The 20790-nt window shown below is 40.0% G+C and overlaps 1 protein-coding gene across 1 annotated transcript in view; it reads right to left on the bottom strand.

Annotated features, from left to right (window-relative positions):
- The window catches only part of ofcc1 (orofacial cleft 1 candidate 1), a 131590-nt gene that overhangs the window by 58821 nt on the left and 51979 nt on the right, over positions 1 to 20790 (bottom strand). The window contains exons 2-8 of the mRNA XM_067487003.1: positions 17597 to 17667; positions 17041 to 17216; positions 13840 to 13944; positions 13112 to 13195; positions 10553 to 10774; positions 10161 to 10258; positions 2191 to 2433 (exon numbers count right to left, since the gene is read on the bottom strand). Coding sequence (XP_067343104.1) covers positions 2191 to 2433; positions 10161 to 10258; positions 10553 to 10774; positions 13112 to 13195; positions 13840 to 13944; positions 17041 to 17216; positions 17597 to 17667 — 999 coding nt within the window. The remainder of the gene's footprint in view (positions 1 to 2190; positions 2434 to 10160; positions 10259 to 10552; positions 10775 to 13111; positions 13196 to 13839; positions 13945 to 17040; positions 17217 to 17596; positions 17668 to 20790) is intronic.

A 20790-nucleotide genomic window follows, 5' to 3' on the forward strand; every position in this document is an offset into this window, starting at 1 on the left:
CATAAAACATCTTACTTTATCCTCCTCCTTCCTTCCTTTTCCCTTACACATCTTCCCATATGGTGTAAAAACTGCACAAAGACCGTGGGCCTGACTCTTCTCAAGTGCTCCCACTTGCCACCATATCCAAGACATCTCCAACTGAACTGCGCTGCTTCTTTCTAAATCTGAATCCAGACACACAAAGCAAAGGGTGAATGAAGAAAAAAAAAAGGTAGAGGGAGAGAGGGAGGAAAGGAAAATAAGCTCCTGGCTTCTTCCTACCATCACTAATTCCTCATTTCCTCTTAGAAGGCACTGCAAGCACTCCTCAAATCGCACGCTATGGTGTGGGCAAGAGGAGAGGGAGAAAACATCCAAGCCAATCCTGATAGTTTCAGACAAATCTGATCAGCGTTTCCACCACTATCATTGAGGACAACAACAGGTTTGTCTATAAACTGCAGCTCGGAGAAAAGGGAAGGAAGAGTGACATGAGGCATTTAACATGCCGTACTTAAACCCTTTTTACCTCTGAATCAGATCCCAGGTCTGCATTCAGTTTATGCCAGCTTTTACCCCATCCTTTATCTTTGATGGAAGCTGGAGACAATGTTATCAGGATGCTGTAGCTCAGTAAATACGCCCACCAGCATGCTGGCAGTGTCCACATGTGCTAAATGCTCCAGCTAAGGCCTTTAGAGTTGCCATCAGAACACTGAAGAAGCCCTTTCTGAGCCTCAACAGAACTCTATGGGATCAGATGGGACACTGGATTAAGTGGCTTCTGTTTTAAGGTTCCCTTTGTGCATCTTTTGTACTGTGCTGCACACATGATCAATGAATCAACATAAACAAAGATTTCTAATCCACTGGTCAATATCGACTACACTCAAATGAATATGTGGGTTTTCAAGATTAGTGCTGCTTCTATAGAAGAGGTTTTTACTTTATAACATGAGGTTTAGGAAAGTGATTGTGAAATTTGAATATACTTAAGATATTGTAATCTGCTGAGGTTGGCTCATCAAAAGGACCAAATGTGAAAACATGTTTATTTTATTATGCATTGGAAATCCATAAAAATATAATATTTAGTCTATTCTGCATAACTTCTACATTTCTCCTTTTAGCCCTCTGTTCCAGCTCAACTATGCTACAGATGCTCAAAGACATGTAGAAAAGACACTAAATTTTTCACTGCATTTGTACTTTATTTTCATTCCCATAAAATATTACTTCCTTATATAAATGAATAATTGATCTTGGGTTTGATTTACATGCATGGATTAAATGTCATGTTTGAAAAGTTGTTGTTTTATTCATATGGAGATCCCCGGAGAAAAACCTAGAGGCTGTGTGTGGCATATTTTCATATGCCGTCTTTTACAGCAATATAATTTGTCATAACCCTTTCAATCTCAAACCTGCTCCGTCTTCTATTGCAACTGATGAAACCGAGGGAAACAGAAATAGGGCTTCGGAAACACTGTGGCAAAAACAAAAACTAAACAAGCAGTGTGGAAGGTTCTGTCACATTAGCACAGCGTGTTTTATTGTTTGCTTTTATCTGAGGGGACTGTTTGTTTTCATGATCGCATTCAACCAAATTTTTCTATTGGATTTCAGATCAAAGGCTTTTCCTATGTCGCTAGAAGTGAACGTGTTTTAATTCCGGGTCCCTCAATGTCAGGACTGTTTTCAGATGAGAGATGTTTTACAATAATTCTTTTTTTTTCTCCCTGGAAATAAAAATATATTCAAAGTAGGGATCTTATTCAATACAACTGCAAAGACACAAATCACAGACTGATTCTGTTTTTTGACAATATGATAATAAAAACATATTACCATCAGTTGAGAAAAGCACCATGTTACGTGTGCAAATGCATAACTCCCATAAGTCCCTTCAGTTCTCTTTCAATTCTGCCAACCAATTTCTGAAAACTAAACATTTTGGGTTTGTGAATTGAGTACTTTGTTAAAATAACTGTGCCATCTATGTTTTGCCAACACAAACAAAGCAGCAAAATATGTATATTTTTATGTATTTTAAACGTCCACTTACGTCCACCAAGGCAGTCTAAGTAAGTGTCTGCTAATGAATGTTAATGATTCAGTTAATTAGCTGGGCCTTCATATTGTGGGCTGTATTTTTGCTTAATTGTGTACATTCTACTTTTACACAACATCTCATTAAAAATTCTTTACCATGAACAAGTTCTGGTTGATGTGCAGATCGGTGTCGTAGACACGGCCCCCGTGCTCGACCGGCGCCGTGGACACGGCCCATTGTGGCTGGTCTTTTGTGCTGCACCAAGCCAGGGCTGCACCTCCTAGACAGCTGTGAATGGCCACACTGACACTGTAGAGGCCCCTGGGCAGCTTGTCTCTAGTGGCTCTTAGACAGCGAACATATACCTCTGCAGGCTGGGGAGTTTTGTTTTTGTTCACCTACAATCAACAAAGTGCAGAATGTAAGATTTGATGTCAGCGTTTGATCAACTCTGTTTTCTAACAGCTTCATACGGCGAGTCTAAATAAATGTGATTTTATTATTGTGAGCAGTTCTATTAATTAGATGTCAAATCTGACTGCTCTTTGAAGTAAACTTATAATTGACACGGACACAAATATGCATATATAATAAATCCTGCATCCCTTGACACATTTCCCGTCAACATGTGCACAGCTACAGAGGACTACAACTGTATGCATTGTACATGTTGTACTTTACGTCAGACCAGTCAAACAACTTCTGTACTTTGCCTGCTCTATTTGTGAGGTGACGACAAAAAACCGTCTATACCCCAAGGAACAAGTACAGATTCTTTATGGCCTCGGAAAATGGGAAGAGAATAGTCTTGTACTGGTATTCTCAGTATTAATAGCTTGTTGGAGATGTGCACACTTAAACAGCCCTAACCACTGACGCCCCTATACTCACCACTACACCTCAGTGTCAGTATTTGCAGGTGAACATAGTAAGCATGCAACTGTATCAAGCTAAACCTGTTGTGTCTTTTACTTGGAATTTCTCACTAAAACATTAACTACTGCATCACCAAATCTGTCACCTCAAAATTATGTTCCCATGCAAATCGAACGGCAAACACTATTAGGTTTTTGTAGCAAACATAAAGATATTATGATTATGTTCTGGTGCAACATGTGTTTTGAATGAGTGAAGCGCTTTGTTTTATAAGGAAAATCAAGTCACAAAGAGGTGGTTGTGATCAATTATGGATGTGCGATGGGCAGGATTGTCAAACAATGCAGACGCAGGTTTGACTTTTGAGTTACGTTTAGGCAAAAATCACTTTGGTTTTGTTTAAGTACCATAAAAATGTTTAATAATGGCATAGTCACAAAACTCCATATTGCAATGCAAGATTGTATATTTTGCTGAAAAAAAACTCTTTGTTCTAACTACATGTTATTGTTACATTCAGTGTCAGTGTGCTTGTGACCTGCCATTGATGTTTATTGTCAGGATAGTAGTGCTGAACCAAAATCCAGTTGCAATTGCTGCCTGTTACCTTGGGCATATCAGTTCTCTGGTATCGATACTTACCAGCCGATCAATATTTTGGAATCTATACTTTTTTAAATATCGTAATACTACAGTAATACAAAACGTTTGGGCATGGCACTTTTATGTGAACACCAGCCCGGGTGTATTTTTGATGGTCTTCCGTGTCACACGATTATGGGGCCCATCAGATGTCAGAGCCAAAGACTCACTGCACAGCCTCAGTCAAGCACTGCCTCAATCCTCACTCCGCTGCTCAGAGTGACCTCAGAGTCAGCAGCTCCACCGCAGCGTGGATGGCCGAGAGAGAAAGTGTAGTGTGGTGCTGCTTTCCACCCTTGGCCAAAGTTAATGCCACGTGCACATAGCGGCAATGCATCCATATTCTCTTTCATTGTAATAACATGAGTGAAATTATCATTTTGCATTTTGTTGTTGATGATGACGATGTTACTGCTGTTGTTGAGGGTGATGATGATGCTGTTCTCTTTGTTGATGGTGGTATTTACTACCCTCGCTAACATTGCCCATTCACAGAAAGGCTTCGAAACGCCAGCCTTCTGGTAGCAAACTCATCTTACTAACCTTCAGGCTACATCAGCCCACTAGTTGTTTATTTGCTTGTTTGTTTTGACATGTGCCTTTTTTTTTAAGGCTTAAGATGAGTAACAGGGTAAGCCGGCTAGACAGTTTAGTTTATTTGTTTACATTTTTTTATTAAACATGATCAGAGAACAATATAAATACATATTCAGTCTTTTGTCCCCTATGGCATCTGTTGAACAGCAGTGACTGAGAAGTCAATCTGGCTTAAACAGAGACACGAAGACACGTTTTCGTCAACACGGTTTTCGCAATGGTGGTCCAGCGTTTGGCTTTTTGACAATCTGTCTGTCCTACACTTTAGTACGAACAAAAGAGTTGAACGGACAGACCACCAAACATTTCGAATTGGCAGATTGTTTTACAGTAAATTCCTCCCCATCCTGTCCAAACCAATACCATTCGGTGCTGCCTGTACTGCCAGCGTATACTATTCCTTCCTATCTGTCCGCTCGTTGAGCGGAGTAATTTACTTTTCTTCAATTATCCAGTTTGCATTGTTTATTGCCCATTTATTTTATGTGCTCAAATTCACTCTGTGTTGACCAGGGCAAATTTTGAGTTGAGCAATTCATTCCCACAATTTCAGGAAGTGGCAGTAGCTACACATGCTCCATTGTTTAACAGTGGATTGTACATAGTGATGTTTACCAAACACACCCCAGACACACACATTCCGCTAGCAGCAACTGGCGGTGCCCATTGCTTTGCCTGTGTGTGAGGGGGGGGGGGAAGGTGTGTTTTTGAGCCCTGCAGTAATGCCCCTCAATCTCCCCACTGCGAGCATCTTTGCATACCAACACAACAAAAAACAATTTATGCAGAAATGAAATTAGTATAATTGGTGGCAAAGCGGTTTAGCCCACACATTGCACTTTTGGGAGGAGGTGATGGAGGCCTCCAAACCTCCAGACTGGAAAGATGTATGCATGCAGACTGTGAAAAAATATGGAGAAGGGGGAAACAGGAGCCAGAGAAATATAAAATATAATAACATTACACCGGTGCCCGATTTATAGTATGTATATCTTTCACATACATAGGAGCATTGTTATTATCTGGCCTACATACTTGCACAGGCATTGTAAGAGACAGTCAAGACAGCAAGGCGAAGGTAAAAGGTGAAGTGAGCCAATTTTCCATATCAGAGGTGGTTTGTTTGCCCCAAGCTTGAGTTGTGCCTAAAGTGCCATAACATTACAGCACTCCTACAGATGAGATCAAAGGCTCTAGCAAGGGATCCTTGCTTGCTGGCAAGCGGCCGTCCTTTCGCTGAAATATCTTTTAAGGGCTTTCCATACACTGACTGATCACACAAAATGCATTCTTAATAGAGACAGGAAATGCCACATACAAAAACTTCCTTTCTTTCTAAGTATGGGCTAATATTCAGAGATTAAGCTTTCTCGTTAATTATTTTCATTTTAATTAGTAAATCTTAATTAACAATGAACATTCACCCTTAAAATTTTTTGGCTTCGGAATGAAGGAGGGGGGTGAAGAAAGGAGAGAATAAATATGACAATCTTTTTGGGACCTCCGGGCAGGATTACTGATGCAGGCTGCCTTAGTTATTAAACACGTTCTAAATTAAATGCCTCCATGAATTTTGCACAGAAATATATTTTCATAGTTTTGCATGCCAAATGTGACATTTTATATTTCAGATTCATCTCGCTGCAGTAATTTTAGGGAAATGTCATATAAACAAAGATTTTGTCATTTACCAAAGGAAATTACTATGCATGGCAGGTTTGGCCATTGGTTTCTCTCTCTCTTTCTCTCTATCCCTCTCCCTTTTTTGCCCCCTATTCTGCCTGTGCCGGTTGTTTCAAGTCAGCAAGCCATAAAAAATCTTTATCTCAGTGAAACACAGCAATTTGGGAGATAATCGAATGGTGACTGGGGGGCACAAACGCCAGTCTGAGGAATTATACCACAATCTCCCCTGCATTTACAACCTTCCTCAAAGCCAGTTGTCACCCTGGAAGGAAAGCCCCCGACTGAAGATTCATTACATCTTTAAGCCAGCACGGTGGCATGGCAGCCTCATCCCCAGATGCAACACAACAGCATACTCCTCCCACAGTCAGTGATGCTACTGCTAAAGCTGCAGCTCCCTCCTCTCTTTCCCACTTTGCTTGTCTTTTCACTCCTCTCCCTCTGTTACCCTTTTCATCTGCAAAGACTTCTTTATACTCCTACTTAGATGCAGAAAACCACAGATGCCATGCACAGAAAGCAGCAAAAAATCTTTACATACTGTATAAAAATAATGTGGCTGGATGGTTAACATACTGTATAGGGAAGCCTTTTGCTTGCAGTGTTGTGTAGTGCCTCCATGTGAATGTGTGCCTTTGTGTGGGCATTTGCACATACAGTACCCAGTGGTGTAAAGAAAGGAGTGAAGGGGAAAAAAAAGGAAATAAGGGAGATAATTTTCCCATTCTTTAACAAGTCCCATTCATGACGGGATTTCACATAATTACATCATTTGACTGTTTTTTGAACAAACAACCCTGCTTTTTCAAAAAAATGTGGAAAAAAAATTCCAGGATCAATATCTTCTGCTGTGAAAAGACCCCTTCAAAGGCGTGTGTCACTCTCCTGTTTGTGTGCTTTCTCAATCCACGGTCACGCCGACTAACTGATCTTACCTGCCACGGGGTTTGGGATCCTGCAGAGGAGGATTCTGGGACCTCTGTCATCTGGCCGAATGTAGCAATTGCTTCCTCCTGGCCTTCCCCTACCGCTCTGAGTGATGGGCTTTCCATGGTTCTGCTGCTATACAAACACACACACACACACACACACACACACACAAACACAAGAAGCTAACCCTGTTAACAGCCACCTGCATTTTGGACTCTGTTGTTCCACTCTGTAGCCAACAGCAGCTCAGTCTAATAACACCACAACAAAACACTTTTCACTGGGTCCCTCTCTCTCTCTCTGTCTCTCCCTCACTCTCTCGCTCACTCTCTTTTCCTCGGCCTTTCAATCTTATCAGCGGTAATGTAATAAGCGGTTGCTTCACTCTGTCTCCTCGCCACCTCTCTTAATTCCTCAAAATAAAGCAATATCACAGGGGCCTTGGCCTGCCTGTGACTGGGGATAAGATGCTTGTAAAAGGAAGGATAATTCAGCAAATAAATGCTCAGCATCAAAGGCAGGCACTGGGTCTTTCTTTCCTCTCTCTCGCTCTCTCCCTCCTCTCTGTACTTATCAAAAATATTACATGTGCTTTCATCAGTTCACAACAAGGCACAATGTGCTTCCTAATGCAATTACTCGACCTCCATTAAATCAGAAACAGTCTAAACAAATGAATTACACATTTGTTACAAAAACCACAAGTCAGCTCTGCCTTTCTCCTCTTTATTTTTTTCTTTCATAGGCGTGGGGAGAGAAAAAGTGAAATCATTTCTCATTCAATTTCAGGCAGATGTAGCCCTAGGTGATGCATAGAAAGTCTCCCATGTCTAATAGCCACCCAGCATTGATATCAGAAGGAATTTACAGGGTTCAGCGCTGTCGAGAGGAGGTCATCTCGTTAAACTCAGAACCGCATTCATCTGACAGGGCTGGTGTCCGACTACCACCCACCCATAAAACAACCAAACACAAGAGAAGATCCTGTGTACAGTAGTTGATGTTATCATCATGTCGGCCAGCACAGTCATCCATAATTACTAAAAACTTAAACATACTAAGCTGATTGCCCAGGGGGCTTTCGCTGTGATGTGTGATCTCTGATTAAAGTGGCTAGACTGCATGTTCCATATATACTCTCACATCATTTTATACTTGTCATGGTGAGTTTGTTTTAGTTTGCACTTTTTGTCTTTTATTGTTTATCTATACAACCATTTTTAAACAATCTTATCCAATTGACATTAAATGTATATGTTTGGCTTGCTGGTTATTACAAATACATGTTTCCACATAGAGATAAAACCACAAACTCAATGAAAATGTGATATTCCTGACAATTTTAGTTAATTACACTGTTGAAACGAAGTAAGAAACACATACTGAGCAGTGGTGGAAAGTAGGGGCATTTACATGAGGGCTGTGCTTGAGTACAATTATGAAGGACTTCAACTTTTTCAAATACTTTCTATTGATCTATTTTTATTTTGTCCTAAACAACTTCCACTGAATTCAAAGGCAAACTGCTCTGTTTCTGTTTTATCTTCTGATGACTTAAAAAAAAATAACTTGAGATGATTCTAGATCCTTTTGTTCCAAAACAGAAGTTGAGCAGAAGACATAATGATTATAGTCAAGTGAGCTCATTCATACATATGGAGAGAATTATGTCTGGACTCACCATTGAAACAGAGTGTTCAACCTGGACTGGGGTGCCTCTCTGGATGCCTCATCAGAGTTTCTTTGTGAGTGAGGCTCCTTTTGAAAGATTAGAGTGAACAAGTAGAGTCAATCTGTTCGCCATCATAGAAGTTATGAATTATCAGACTCGCACTTAATAAAAATGTAACAAATTCGTATGGCATAAACTTTAAAAGAGTTTGGAGATGGGGTGTGGGTTCCTTGACACATGATTTAGTCCAAAATTATTCTTTGACTCATATGTAGGCCTTTACTTTAACATTCACATTGAAGGGGGCCATAATCTTCCTTTTTGCCCACTTACTCCTCGTCACCGGGCTCTTGTGAACTCTTTTGCTGAAAATGTAAACACACATGCACATTTTCTTAGGGTGCAGTTTTCTGAAACAGTGCGGTGCAGCGGGATGTCAGAATTAAGCACAAGGAGCAACTCTAATGCAATATGCAGGCAATCAATACGGAGCCAGACCCTAAAGACGTGTAGCATTTGATGAGTATTTCTGCCGATTTTTCATTCAGTCAGCACATTCACACTTCCTATTCAGTCGCATTGACACTGCTAAGTGACAGCGTCTCACCCTGTAGAGGCTTTGTGCGGCAGAACAGAGAAAGAAGAAAAACACTATTATTTTTAAAATAGATGTGAAATCTCTGGGGGATAATGTGCTTTCAGTGGGAGGTGGGCGTGGAAACAGTGGGACAGCGCATACATATTATGGCAGAATAAGATAACACTGATCCCAGTACTGATACAGTACACAGTGGAAGCCACTGATTATCCAGTAACGGAGGATGAGTCAACTGTTGCTGTGGCTTCCAATTGACGGTAAGACATTGTTGAACCATTTTTTCCCCATTACGTTTACTTTCTATTGATGCTCCTACTCTCCTTTCAAGTAAGATTAAAACTAAAAATACAGTGGATAGACATTCTGTGTTCTGTTTACATATGCATTAGTGTTTGGGTTTCTTTGCAATTTAGAGTTACCAACACAATGGAAGCCCCATGTTCTCGAACTACAAAACACTTGCTGCGAAAAAGCTTTAGATTCGAGCGCTAGTTCACTAGATCCCCAGTCCTCAGTTGCAAAATAAAAAGGAGTCACGCTCTATTTTTCCTGAAAAGACCATAAGATGAGTAAAGAACCGAGGAAATTTTGCTTCTCACGGAAACAAATATGCATAACAATGCACAACAAAGTTCAAAGATACAACAAAACCATTTCCACAAATAAATTCATTGTGTGGAGAATATCCTATGTAGCATAGATTATGGAGATTAATCCATGCACTCATCTTGATATGAGGATGAATGAGTTATCTAACCTCTGAAATACCTTGAATGCATGTTCTACAAGTTATTTCACATGACTACATTCAGATGAGATTTAGACCATCTGCACTCAAATGAAGGGGAGGAGAAAAAAGAGGTTAGGGACAAAACAGGCAGTGCAAAGAAGCAAATATGGAAAGAAAAGAAAATTAGTGGGCCTAGAAAGTAACACACGTATGCAGGAAGCATAGCCTTATCAACAGACAAAAACAGATAAATGTACATGCACACATGCACACACACACACACACACACACTGGGTCCATTAGCCAAAGCCAGTGATACACAGCATAATGGACGTGGCTGATGTGCTGGTGAATATGGGATGATGACACAGATATTCCTCTTTGTAGCCCTGACCTGCTGCAGTGAAAGGCTGCCAAGCGTGATCATGTCAGGCCGCACACGCTCCCTCAGCTGCTGGGTGTAATGGGGGATCAGCTCCTCCGCCGTCCTCACTGCAGTAGTAACAAAATGTAAGTGTTTGTTTAAAATATCACTGCAGCATTATGCATAATTATTTTAATATCATGTTATGGTTCCTATGTCAAAATTGACAAAATTAGCAGAAATGTTTATAAATTCCACAAATAATATCGTATTTACTTCGATGATTCATTGTCTATCACTTATGTGCAAAAGAAATAGACGTCAAACGATGTTTTAATACTTCATACTGCAATACATTACTATTATTAAACAGCTCTTTGCAAAGAACATTAAATATAAAACATATAAAAGCATAGATTTACTTTTTACAGTGCTCTCTCTGCCCATTACCATCCTCCCTGCTCTCAGTCCTGCATCTCCTCCCAGACCAGCACTAGCCTCAGTTTTGGCAGTCGTGTGGGCTTGGGAGGGCCTAGAGCTCGAGGCTTCACCACCACCATCATGGAGCAGCAGTCGCTGCTGAAACACTGGATCACCCGCCTTCACCTCCAACACCTCCTCATCCCTGGAGGCTACCAGCATACCTGGAGAGATACACATCAGTGGGCATGCACAGACACACACACACACACACACACAAATCTCCTCACACAAATATCAGCACATGCATACACATACTAATGGATGTGCATACTTATCACATCCAGACACAAACATACAATCACAGAGATATACATACTGACATATATATATATAGACAATTATGCAGGTGGACAATGTACAATAACAATAATTTACAATGTACAATAACTTACATGGCTTACATTGGCAATGAGAATAAATAAAAAACATACCATTTTATTTACAAGCCTTAGTTCCTGTAGTTTGACGCTAATGTCTCTCAATATTCACCTAAAATCATTTACAAATTTGGCCAAATGCATGACCTGAATTTTATACAGAAACAAACTTTGGCGCCTAAAAGCAAGTGTAGAATTAGGTATGTACGGCTGAACTGCTTTAATGGAAGGAATCAACGGAATACATAGAATTTCTGGAATTATGCAGCCTTGTGTTTTTAAGTGGCTGTGGCTTTCTTTATGTTCCTGCCTTTACACTTCTATCACTGCTAACAACATTTACTTTACTTAAAAACTTGTGTTTGTGAACAAACAAGACCATACAGTAGATTGAAAGAAAGTTTTCTTCTCCCTGATATGTGAACTAGTTTCCAGTTAGTAACCTAGAATTCATCTACAGTAGCTAACCTGCTTGCTGTGTGTCTTTTCAGTTTTGATGTAGCGCCTTGTTGGTAGAAAGCATGAGGTATTCTTTGAGCATCTGTGTTTTCAACGTGTGCAGTCCAATATGTGTAACAGCCAAAGCACTTATCACTGCCTAATGCTTTTCACATAGAGGCTGATATCAATTCCCAACGCCTTACAGAGAACCAGAATGAACAGAATGCTAGTCTTTCATCTCCAAGCCAAAGCAATAGCACTTATCGAGATAAAAAAAAAAAGAGAGAGACAGAGTAACTGAAGCGGAATCTTAGACAGACTGAAGGGATTTCTCCAGGATTTTTTTTCTGGCCACTGTCCATTTCATTAATACTTTGTTGCATTCATACTCTTTTTTTTTTTTTTTTTTTGTGAATTGTGTACGGTGCTTTGTGGCTCGCTGTAAAAAACGAGACAAAAGGCTGAGAAGCAGTTACAGAATGTCAGGATCAGTACTGACATACACTGAGCCGGTTCTACAGCTGTAAAGAAGACATGGGGTCTACACCGGTGGGAGGCATCTATACAACATCCACACAACAGCATAAGGTGATTGTCTTGAAGTCTACTGTAGCTTGGTGAAGCAGTAACTGGCAGTTGCTGCAGTTGGACTCCAACAGTACAGAAGTAAGAGCTGTCTCTCTCTTTCTCTCTCTCTTCCCTTCCCTGTCTATCAGCCTATTCCATGGAGGAATTGTTAATCCAAGATCCTCTTTACTTTTTCTGTGGGATTTCATGAACATTCCAAGACAATGGATGGGGCTGCTAATCTTGGTGGTACAGCTAAATCCAAGACAATGGCAAATAATAAGAGCCAGCTAAATTCTACCGTGTTGAAGCGAGCCTAAACCCATCACTTGTGCACTGGAATTACAAGAGAAATGTGCGTCATGTCAACAGGATCTGGTGCAACTGTCTTCAGCCAGAACAATGCAAAGCTTAAGCCACCTCAATGTTGCCTGGTTGGTTACATGTTTAAATGAAACTGAGCTAATGAGGCTGACTGTGCTTGGAAAGCAGTGGCTGCAAGTGAGGGTCCATTTTATGTCTTATTCTTTGTTTTTTGCCAGTGCTGCTTTTAGTGGAAAACGTAGCGTCTTTGTCTGAGCTGCTTATGATTTCACTCTCTTTTCTTAAAGGTTCTGTACCAACAACTACAGTCCCTCAGTGGCATCATTGTTAAGATTGTGGTAACTGTTTCAAATTCAAGTAGCTTTGGTCATTTGTTTTGGTGATGTTAAACCATAACATTTTTTTATTATTAATAATTCATCATGTGAATTAAAAGGCACGTGTGTCTGAGGTGTGAAAACAGATGTAACACAATATTACATTAACTAATTCTAAGCCTGTGACCAGATTTGGAAAAAAAAACAACAAATATTTCAAATCAATCCAGATGATCCCATCGAAAAAAAAAGCTAGAACATGTGAACTGATCCATAATCATATGATTCGGCAAACTTTGCCAAGATTTAGTGTTCTATTATTCAAATTTCACAAGTAGACGTACGGTACACGTAAGGAAACCGTAAAAAGAAAGTTACGATATTTGTATGTTGCCACATTGATCAGGGCAAACCAACAAACTGCTTCCAAATGACTGAAGATTCTATAGTGCACATATGTAGGGAAACATACCTGGAATGTCTATGAAGGTGTCATCCTCATCTAGCAACGCAGCCATTCTTTGATACAACCTGTTTTCATCCTCATGTAATGTTGCTGGAAATCAAAACAATTATAAAATGAGTGCACACTCAACACTACTGGAAAATGACATGCATTTATGGACTTCAAAATTATTCTCAACTTATCAGACAAGTCAATCTAAACCACATCTCAACATGCAAACCAGAGATATCAGCAGTGGCTGCAGAGGGGCGCAAATCAAGTGTAGGCAGAGGGGTAATGGAATATGAGCATTAACATGCCTGTTAGCCAGCCTGTCATCATGTGATGAGATTTGGTTTGGCGAATCCTTTGATATTACACGGCAGTGATATCCAAAAGATACAGGTGAAATGGCTTCTCCATTAATAGCCATGTTTCATTATAACATGCATATTACTTGACTCCCAAGAGCTTGCTTTTAATAGGCCTACTTTAGGAGGGGGCTGCTAACTATTGATATGGCTCTGCATGTGTCATTTGACGGGGGAGTGAAAATGCCACAGCGAAATGAAAACTGACCAATGATTCGTGACCTTCATCAATGACAGTGAGTTGGGCAGCCAATCAAGTGATGCCATCACTTAGTGTATTTACATAGACCGTCGTGCCATCACAAATGTCAGCCAGCTACCAGTGATCTCTTTCACCTCACTTTAATAAACCGAGGAGAACTATTATGACAGAGAATGGCATACTTAATTCCAGCTCATCTTCAGTGCTGACCCCGACCATCCTGCTATGCCTTGGGTCTGTCTGCTCTGCTGACAACGGGTCAAAGTAATTTTGGGCATGTTCATTTCCTGTGGAAAGTGCAATAGGAGAGAGAATGAGAGAAAGTCGTGATGGGAGTTAGTGGTGATGGTGGGGGGATGTGCGCGAAGGGAAGGTGGGGGAGTTGTACAGGTTCAGGTTAGTGGTTATTAGAAGCACATGAAGCAAAATGTTAATTTTGGAACCCACACTGTCGAAGGGCAGGGGCAGTACCAGATAAGGCAGAGCCAAGATGAGACGGGAGAGGAGAGGCAGAGGAAAAGAGCGAGCCAGAAGTGGGAAAGAGACGGTTGGCTTTCTCGGAGCACCTCTCCATGGCCTGCGGTGCTCTGGGGCCTAGTTAGCATGCTGCAAAAGGTCACGGCAGGCAATCTCTTAAATACGACTGCCATATGTTTGCTGTGTTCAAAAGGAACTAATGAGAAAGTCTACGCGCTCAAAGGTACCTGGAATTTCAAAGACAATACCTTCTAAATACTCTGAGGTCATTGACCTTGAAGACCGGGCGACTTTGGAGAAGCAGATCCAAAAGAAAATAACTTGTCTCATTGTCTCCTTATTAGCAGTCACTGACCTGAGGATATCAAGTCCGCTCCACAGAGTTTATAGGAATCCAGTGGCTCCAGGGCTCTTTCTATTAAGCATACACCCCACCGAGTAGCTTTCTTAACCCCAACTCATTTTCATTACAGGTGTTAAATATTTCCCTCCAATCTAAATTGCTTTACTTGTATTTCTCAGGTTGTGGGGCAAATACATGGTGCATTAAATCATGTTATATATTCCACATAAGGATCACTTCATAGAGGTCTGAAGGTATTCTGTGGTTGGATGCATAAACATGCAAGGGAATTTGACCTGCTAAGCCACCACCCAAAAAAATCTCACTGCTCATTTTTTCATGCTCATATTTAATATCTGCATGAGGTTTTCACACTCTGTCCCTACTCTGAGTTGCTCTATTTCAGCCTAACAGTCAGACTGAAATACTTATTAAACAAGGAGCAGCCATATGACTCCTCAATGGCACCATAAATTGACTGTGAAATTCACATGTTACATCCCTCTACGTCATTAACAGAGAGTTTGAACAATTTCTCCGCAAATAGCTCTGAGGTTATGAAACCCTTTTTTCAAACACAAATTTGCATAATGGTAGTCGCTTCGTGGATCGCTTTTGAATCATATCTGTGATTTACCTAAATAGTCTGGCTGTCCTCCAGTTCATCTCTCTAATGAAAATTTCAATTCTCTGTCCTTACATGCACAATATCAATAAATAGCACTTCTACCCAGACAAAGTTACTGTTAACACAGAAACACTTTTGTAAAGGCCAAATAGAAATGTCACACATAAGGAATAATCTGCCTCTGTGATCATCCAATAAAGGCTTGCGAGTCACTGAATTGCAGTGCATATACACATTGCTTAAAAAGTAAGTGTTTCTTCTTTTGTGTTACCATTGTAACCACTAGTAATTTATAGTTTGTGCAAATCGTAGCAAATGTTCAGTGGAATTACCACAAACTTATAAACCTATAAAGCACATGTGACTGATAAATATGTTATAACCTCTGAGATATTAACGGGATGAGCACACAGCTCTGTCAAAAGCAATACCAATTCTGTTCTATCCATGAATCTGAATAAAATACTCATACCATTTCTAATAATAGTAAACAACCACTGTCAATTCTGTTTCGGGTGTACTGAGTGGTCTGATTTGCTTTTCCAATTAATTGAACAAAAAAGTAAAATAATTAAATCTCTTTTAACATGCTAAAACAGACATGAAGAGACAATCGGTATTGAAATCTGAATAAAAATAACTTGTTGAGAGGTCTCATTGTGTAAAGTTGAAACACAATCTCATGTAAACCATTGCAGTAAGAATCAGCTAACAGCTGTTACTTTATGTGTTAATCCAGATGATGTACAGAACTGTAGTAGTTTCTAATACCTACAGTGCTATTTTTACTCAAATAATAATAATTATTTTATATATTTTTAGTCAGACATAAATGGTGATAATGTTATGTACAAATGCAAAATGTTCAAAATCTAAATAGATATGTACTCGATCTAGGAAAAGGTTTTTTTTGTCAAACTGAAAAAACTCATTTAGGAATATTGCTTGTCCGTGTTAGGGAGTGAATGATGGCGTTTCCAATAACATCCACTACAATTCCTACATATCTGTAATGCAATATCTACAGCGCTTTCACCCAAACTGAGGGGTCAAAATTGGAGCAAACAGGGGAGAGTTAAAGATCTAAAAAAAACAGACTTCCTCTGTCTGTTGTATTTGCCACGTGAGCTCACCTATACATACTAAACAGTACCCAGGGTTCCCAACATCCTATAATAGGTGTTCAAATTAAAACAAAAACAGAGATGATGCCTGGCTGCAATGCTAAAGCAACTTTTCTTAAGTCAGCATTTTGAAGATGACTTGTTTACGTTTAAAATGATCCCTGTATATCACACAGTATGAGGGCTGTGATTTTTGTTTCTAAGCTGGAATCCTACCTCTTGAACATCATGTTAATAATTGGTAATAATTACTAGCCATGCAGAGTAAATGCAAAATAAACCACAATAAATCGAGAATCTAACATGTGACTCATCCCTGAGAAAACTGGCACGCTCACAACCTTGAACGCATCCTAATTTACCATCCTGTTCCTCAAGAGTTCTCCCTGACATACTGAATTATAAGGGGGCATATTCGTATGCCTGATTGGCCTTAAGCCGTGTTTCGGGGGCGTTGTGAGTACACCACACAGACAGCGGATCGGCTTGGTAGCGTAGTAGCGTATGTAAATGCACTCTCCTATGACTCCAGCCCACCACAAGGCATGTAGCCGAGAGTGGGAGTCAAGGCTGATTGTGTCGAGGGTACTTCTAGATAGAGATAGAACACCCACTACTGTAGCGTTCTCCAGCGGAGGAAGAAGTTATATGAGGGTTGCTTGTTAGGACACGCTTGCTTTGGAATGCAGGGACCCAGGGCCCCCCAAATGGAGAGCGAGCGAGAGAGACAGAAAAGGGAGTGAGAGAAAGGTTAGATCAGGAACACATCTACTGTCAACAATTTTGAGGCTAATGAAGAATGAAGCTTCACCTCTTTCTTTGGCAGGGGCTTGCAGCTCCATTTTTTTCTGGTGAGCTGCAAGGGTGCTATCTGGCCTGTCACCTCGAATTTCTCTCCCCAGCCAAAGCGAAGGAACAGAAAGCTCGGCACTTCCTCCTCCATCGAAGGCTGGGTTTTCTATGCCAACTAAAGCAGCTCTCTCATCTCTTCCTGACAAAAAAAAAAACAACGTAGAATGATAAATAAAAACACAAATAGGGACTTGAAGGGCCAATACGAGACTTTGGTCAACGTGACTTGTTAAACGACAAAGCATATAGAAAGGCAGCAAAATGTTTCGACTGATGATTTCTCTGCCCCAAAATGTTCAAGCGCATCCTCCTCGAATGACACTAAAACACAATTAGGTTAAAATTAAATCAGAATCTTGCAGGAGGAGGAGAAAAAAGAGAAGAAGAAGAAATGATTAAAATAATTACAAATTGCGCCCTGACAAGCAAGAGCAAAATTTAGCCCAAAGCCATTTGTCTGTAATTAGTTAATTAATCCTTACACAAATTATGAGCAATAACTCATCAAGCAGGACTCACCCATCAGAAATTCAGCCGACTTGGATTTCTTCTGCTTAGGTTGCTGCAGAGCCTTCTGCTGTAACTTCTGGAGGGAAATTGTTAAATGAATAAATTAGCTGCAGAATGAAGATCATCATTTATGATCCGCAACTAACGCAGTATTTTAAATATGGGACGACACTGAAATGTCATTTAATTTACATCGCCGCTAAAGGGGTCAAGCACTAATTGAACAACAGGAGTGGAAAAGAATTTAATCATACATAGATAAGAAAAGTTGACATGAATGTGTAATGAAGGTCACATTAAAATACTTCCTCCTTGTTTTTTAATATGAATGGGCAACAACACTATCTCCTGGAAAAGTATGCATTTTTTTTCCTTTCTTTTTTTTTACACAGGCTACACGAGAGTACACAGCTTTGGCCAGGCACACTTCTCATTACTTCCTTTCACCTGAACTCAGCCTAAGAAAGAGAAAAAGGACTTTTAATAACACCATGCCAGGTCATTTATGTTCAGTAAGGAATTTTTTGGCATGGGATTCATGCTTAAGGAAATTACGATTACTAATATAATATTGTGATACACAAAAAAGCACAGAAAAAGCCATGAGTATGTGGAACAAACTCTGCAGTCCCACATTTCTCTCATTTCTGCAGACATGCAGCAGAATAAGAAAGTTGAGGTAAGAGGCATAAGTAGTTGTTTTCGTTAGGGATATGTTTACATAAGAATGCACCATATAAAAGAGCTCTGCTGCTCAAAGCGTATGGAGCTCTTTAAGCATAATTTTATGCAGATTTCAATGATGAACTGTTCTCATGCCCGTGAACAGCATGTATTTGTATACAATATTTAATTTCAAAGGCAAAATCAAGGGGCAGAATGGGTGGGGGACTTATTTCAACTCTAAATGACAGAGCAATTAAAATAGAGGGGGACTACTTCCAGACCAATCTGGTAAGAGGAGTTTTAGTAAATCTGTTTTTACATTCAACAAGCCCTACAGCAAGACATTCATTTATACCACTGAGATTAATGCTTATCTAATTGTAACTTATTTAAAAACCATTTTCTTTTCGACTGGGTACCAATCAGTTTTTCTGAGTTTCACATATTGAGAAGTATTAGACTGGCAAATACGGCATCCGTGGTGCTATTATTACCATGTCTTTCCTATTTTCATTTCATCAGACATATGATCTTCCCACACCTTTCTGCAAGATAAATATCGTTGGGGTGAACACAGTATGCAAAATCTCCCTGAGACAATTAGAGGAAAATGAATCAGATAATTTTGCCAGTAAAAAATGCAACCAATCACCATTTGTTTTGTATTATAATAGGACGCTTAAACACTATTGTGCAGTAAACTGAAGCATTTAAATAAGCTACATGACATTTGCGTCCATTATATGGTATTAAAATTTTGGTTGTTATTGGAACCTTGCAGCAAATTCTGAAAACCCTAATGAATACATTTAAAATAATGTCCCTTTACAGTAAATTCAATTTCATACTTATTTTTACTGCCATTTAACAACACATATTATAAAAGTTGGTTGCTAATGTTATTTATCATTATATTATATTACTATGGGTGAGTATAGTATTCCTTTGTTGCCCAAATCCTTGTGTTAGCCTTAAGGGCTGAAGGCACTTAGGAAAGATGTGTGAAAACCAAAGAAGAGATTCCATCTTAGGCTAAACAAATGTAATTTATTTATCCCCCACATTGTTACACATACTGTATTCCTGCTCATATTGTATATCCTCCTGTAATACATGCTACACAGACAATGCTGTGTAGCATCAAGTCATAAAATGTTTCAAATAGTCATTAGATTTTTTTCCCCCTTGTGTGATTTTTTTTTAAACCAGTTCTCTTTTTTTTTTTTCGTTTAGTGTTGCTTTTGCCAACGTTTCTCACTTTCCAAAGTGAATTAGCTCCATGTCCTGAAAATGTCAATAAGTCCTCTGATTACCCTGAATGTATTCTTGCCTTCAGAGTTCAGAGGGAGAAAAAAAAGCTTAGTAAACACACAAGACAAAGTACACAGAAGGAGTACAGTACATGCACCCCAGGCCTGATGCTTTGGGTCATTGTCACTAAAAATCTAATCCACGCAGAGTCATGTGAGCCTTTCTGTCTAGAGAGCTAAGAAAAATGCCTGGTTCTCTTCTTTCTACCTAGACCCCACTGACATTGACAGCATGCTCCTTGTAATACAAAGACTGTTGTTTAATGTGCCATACGTATCACAGCAGTCTGTAAATAAACTGGATTTGTAGAGGAAGAGATGACTGTTCAGTACGTAACAACATGAAGTGAGCAGTGAGGACTAAATATTCCTAATAATTTTCCTGTGACATTGCATGTAAGACACACATTAAACACACAGTGCTGCATCGCAATCCTGTGCCAAGGAAATTGGGTATGTTACAACAAACACATATACAGTAGCAGAAAGCGATGGCCCCTGAGTTTACGCTCTTGTCTGCTCTCTGAAGGCATCTTGTCCCTTTAAACACTCTTTCTCGGTTCAGTGCAGCACACATAAAATGCTTACTTTGCAGTCAACATTTATAACTGGTGACAAAAAAAAAATCCACAACTTAATTCTTCCATCTTTCTTTTTGAAATGTTTTTGTTGTCGAAATGACTCGGCTACTACGATGCCTTGTTCAGTTCTTGTTGCATTCAAAGGCATAGCTAGAAGGGCTTGGGGAAGACCGCTTGCTGCTAGGGGCTGGTGGGCACAGACCAGCTAGAAAGTAAATTTTGCATACTGTACGGATCATCGCCCAGTTCAGCCCAGTCACATTGAATCTGCCATCAACCAATTGTGCTTCATGAAACTGTCAACCCTCATTTACGTCTGCTGTTTTCTTCCCCACGCAGCTGTAAACAAGGCCCCAGCGTTGAGCTGTCTTCCTCTGTCACTGTGTGTGCTGCTTGCCAGGGGAATAGAGACAGCAAAACCTCATCTTCACAGAGCTACTTGAAGCTACCATTTCCAGACAAGCACCCTCTGCACCAGGGAAAGGAGTCAAGGACAAGAGTGCGTCTGGAAATGACAGGAGCTTTAAGAGCTTTACATAGAGATCCCTATAGATGTGTTGTCTGTAGAGTCCTAATTTGTCCTAAAAAACCTCGGGCTTGTGTCTGTTCTGATGCTTTTCTGCCATTGTGGCCTGCACGGTG

The sequence above is a fragment of the Channa argus genome, chromosome 19 (assembly GCF_033026475.1).
Source record: "Channa argus isolate prfri chromosome 19, Channa argus male v1.0, whole genome shotgun sequence".
NCBI classification, from domain to species: domain Eukaryota; kingdom Metazoa; phylum Chordata; class Actinopteri; order Anabantiformes; family Channidae; genus Channa; species Channa argus.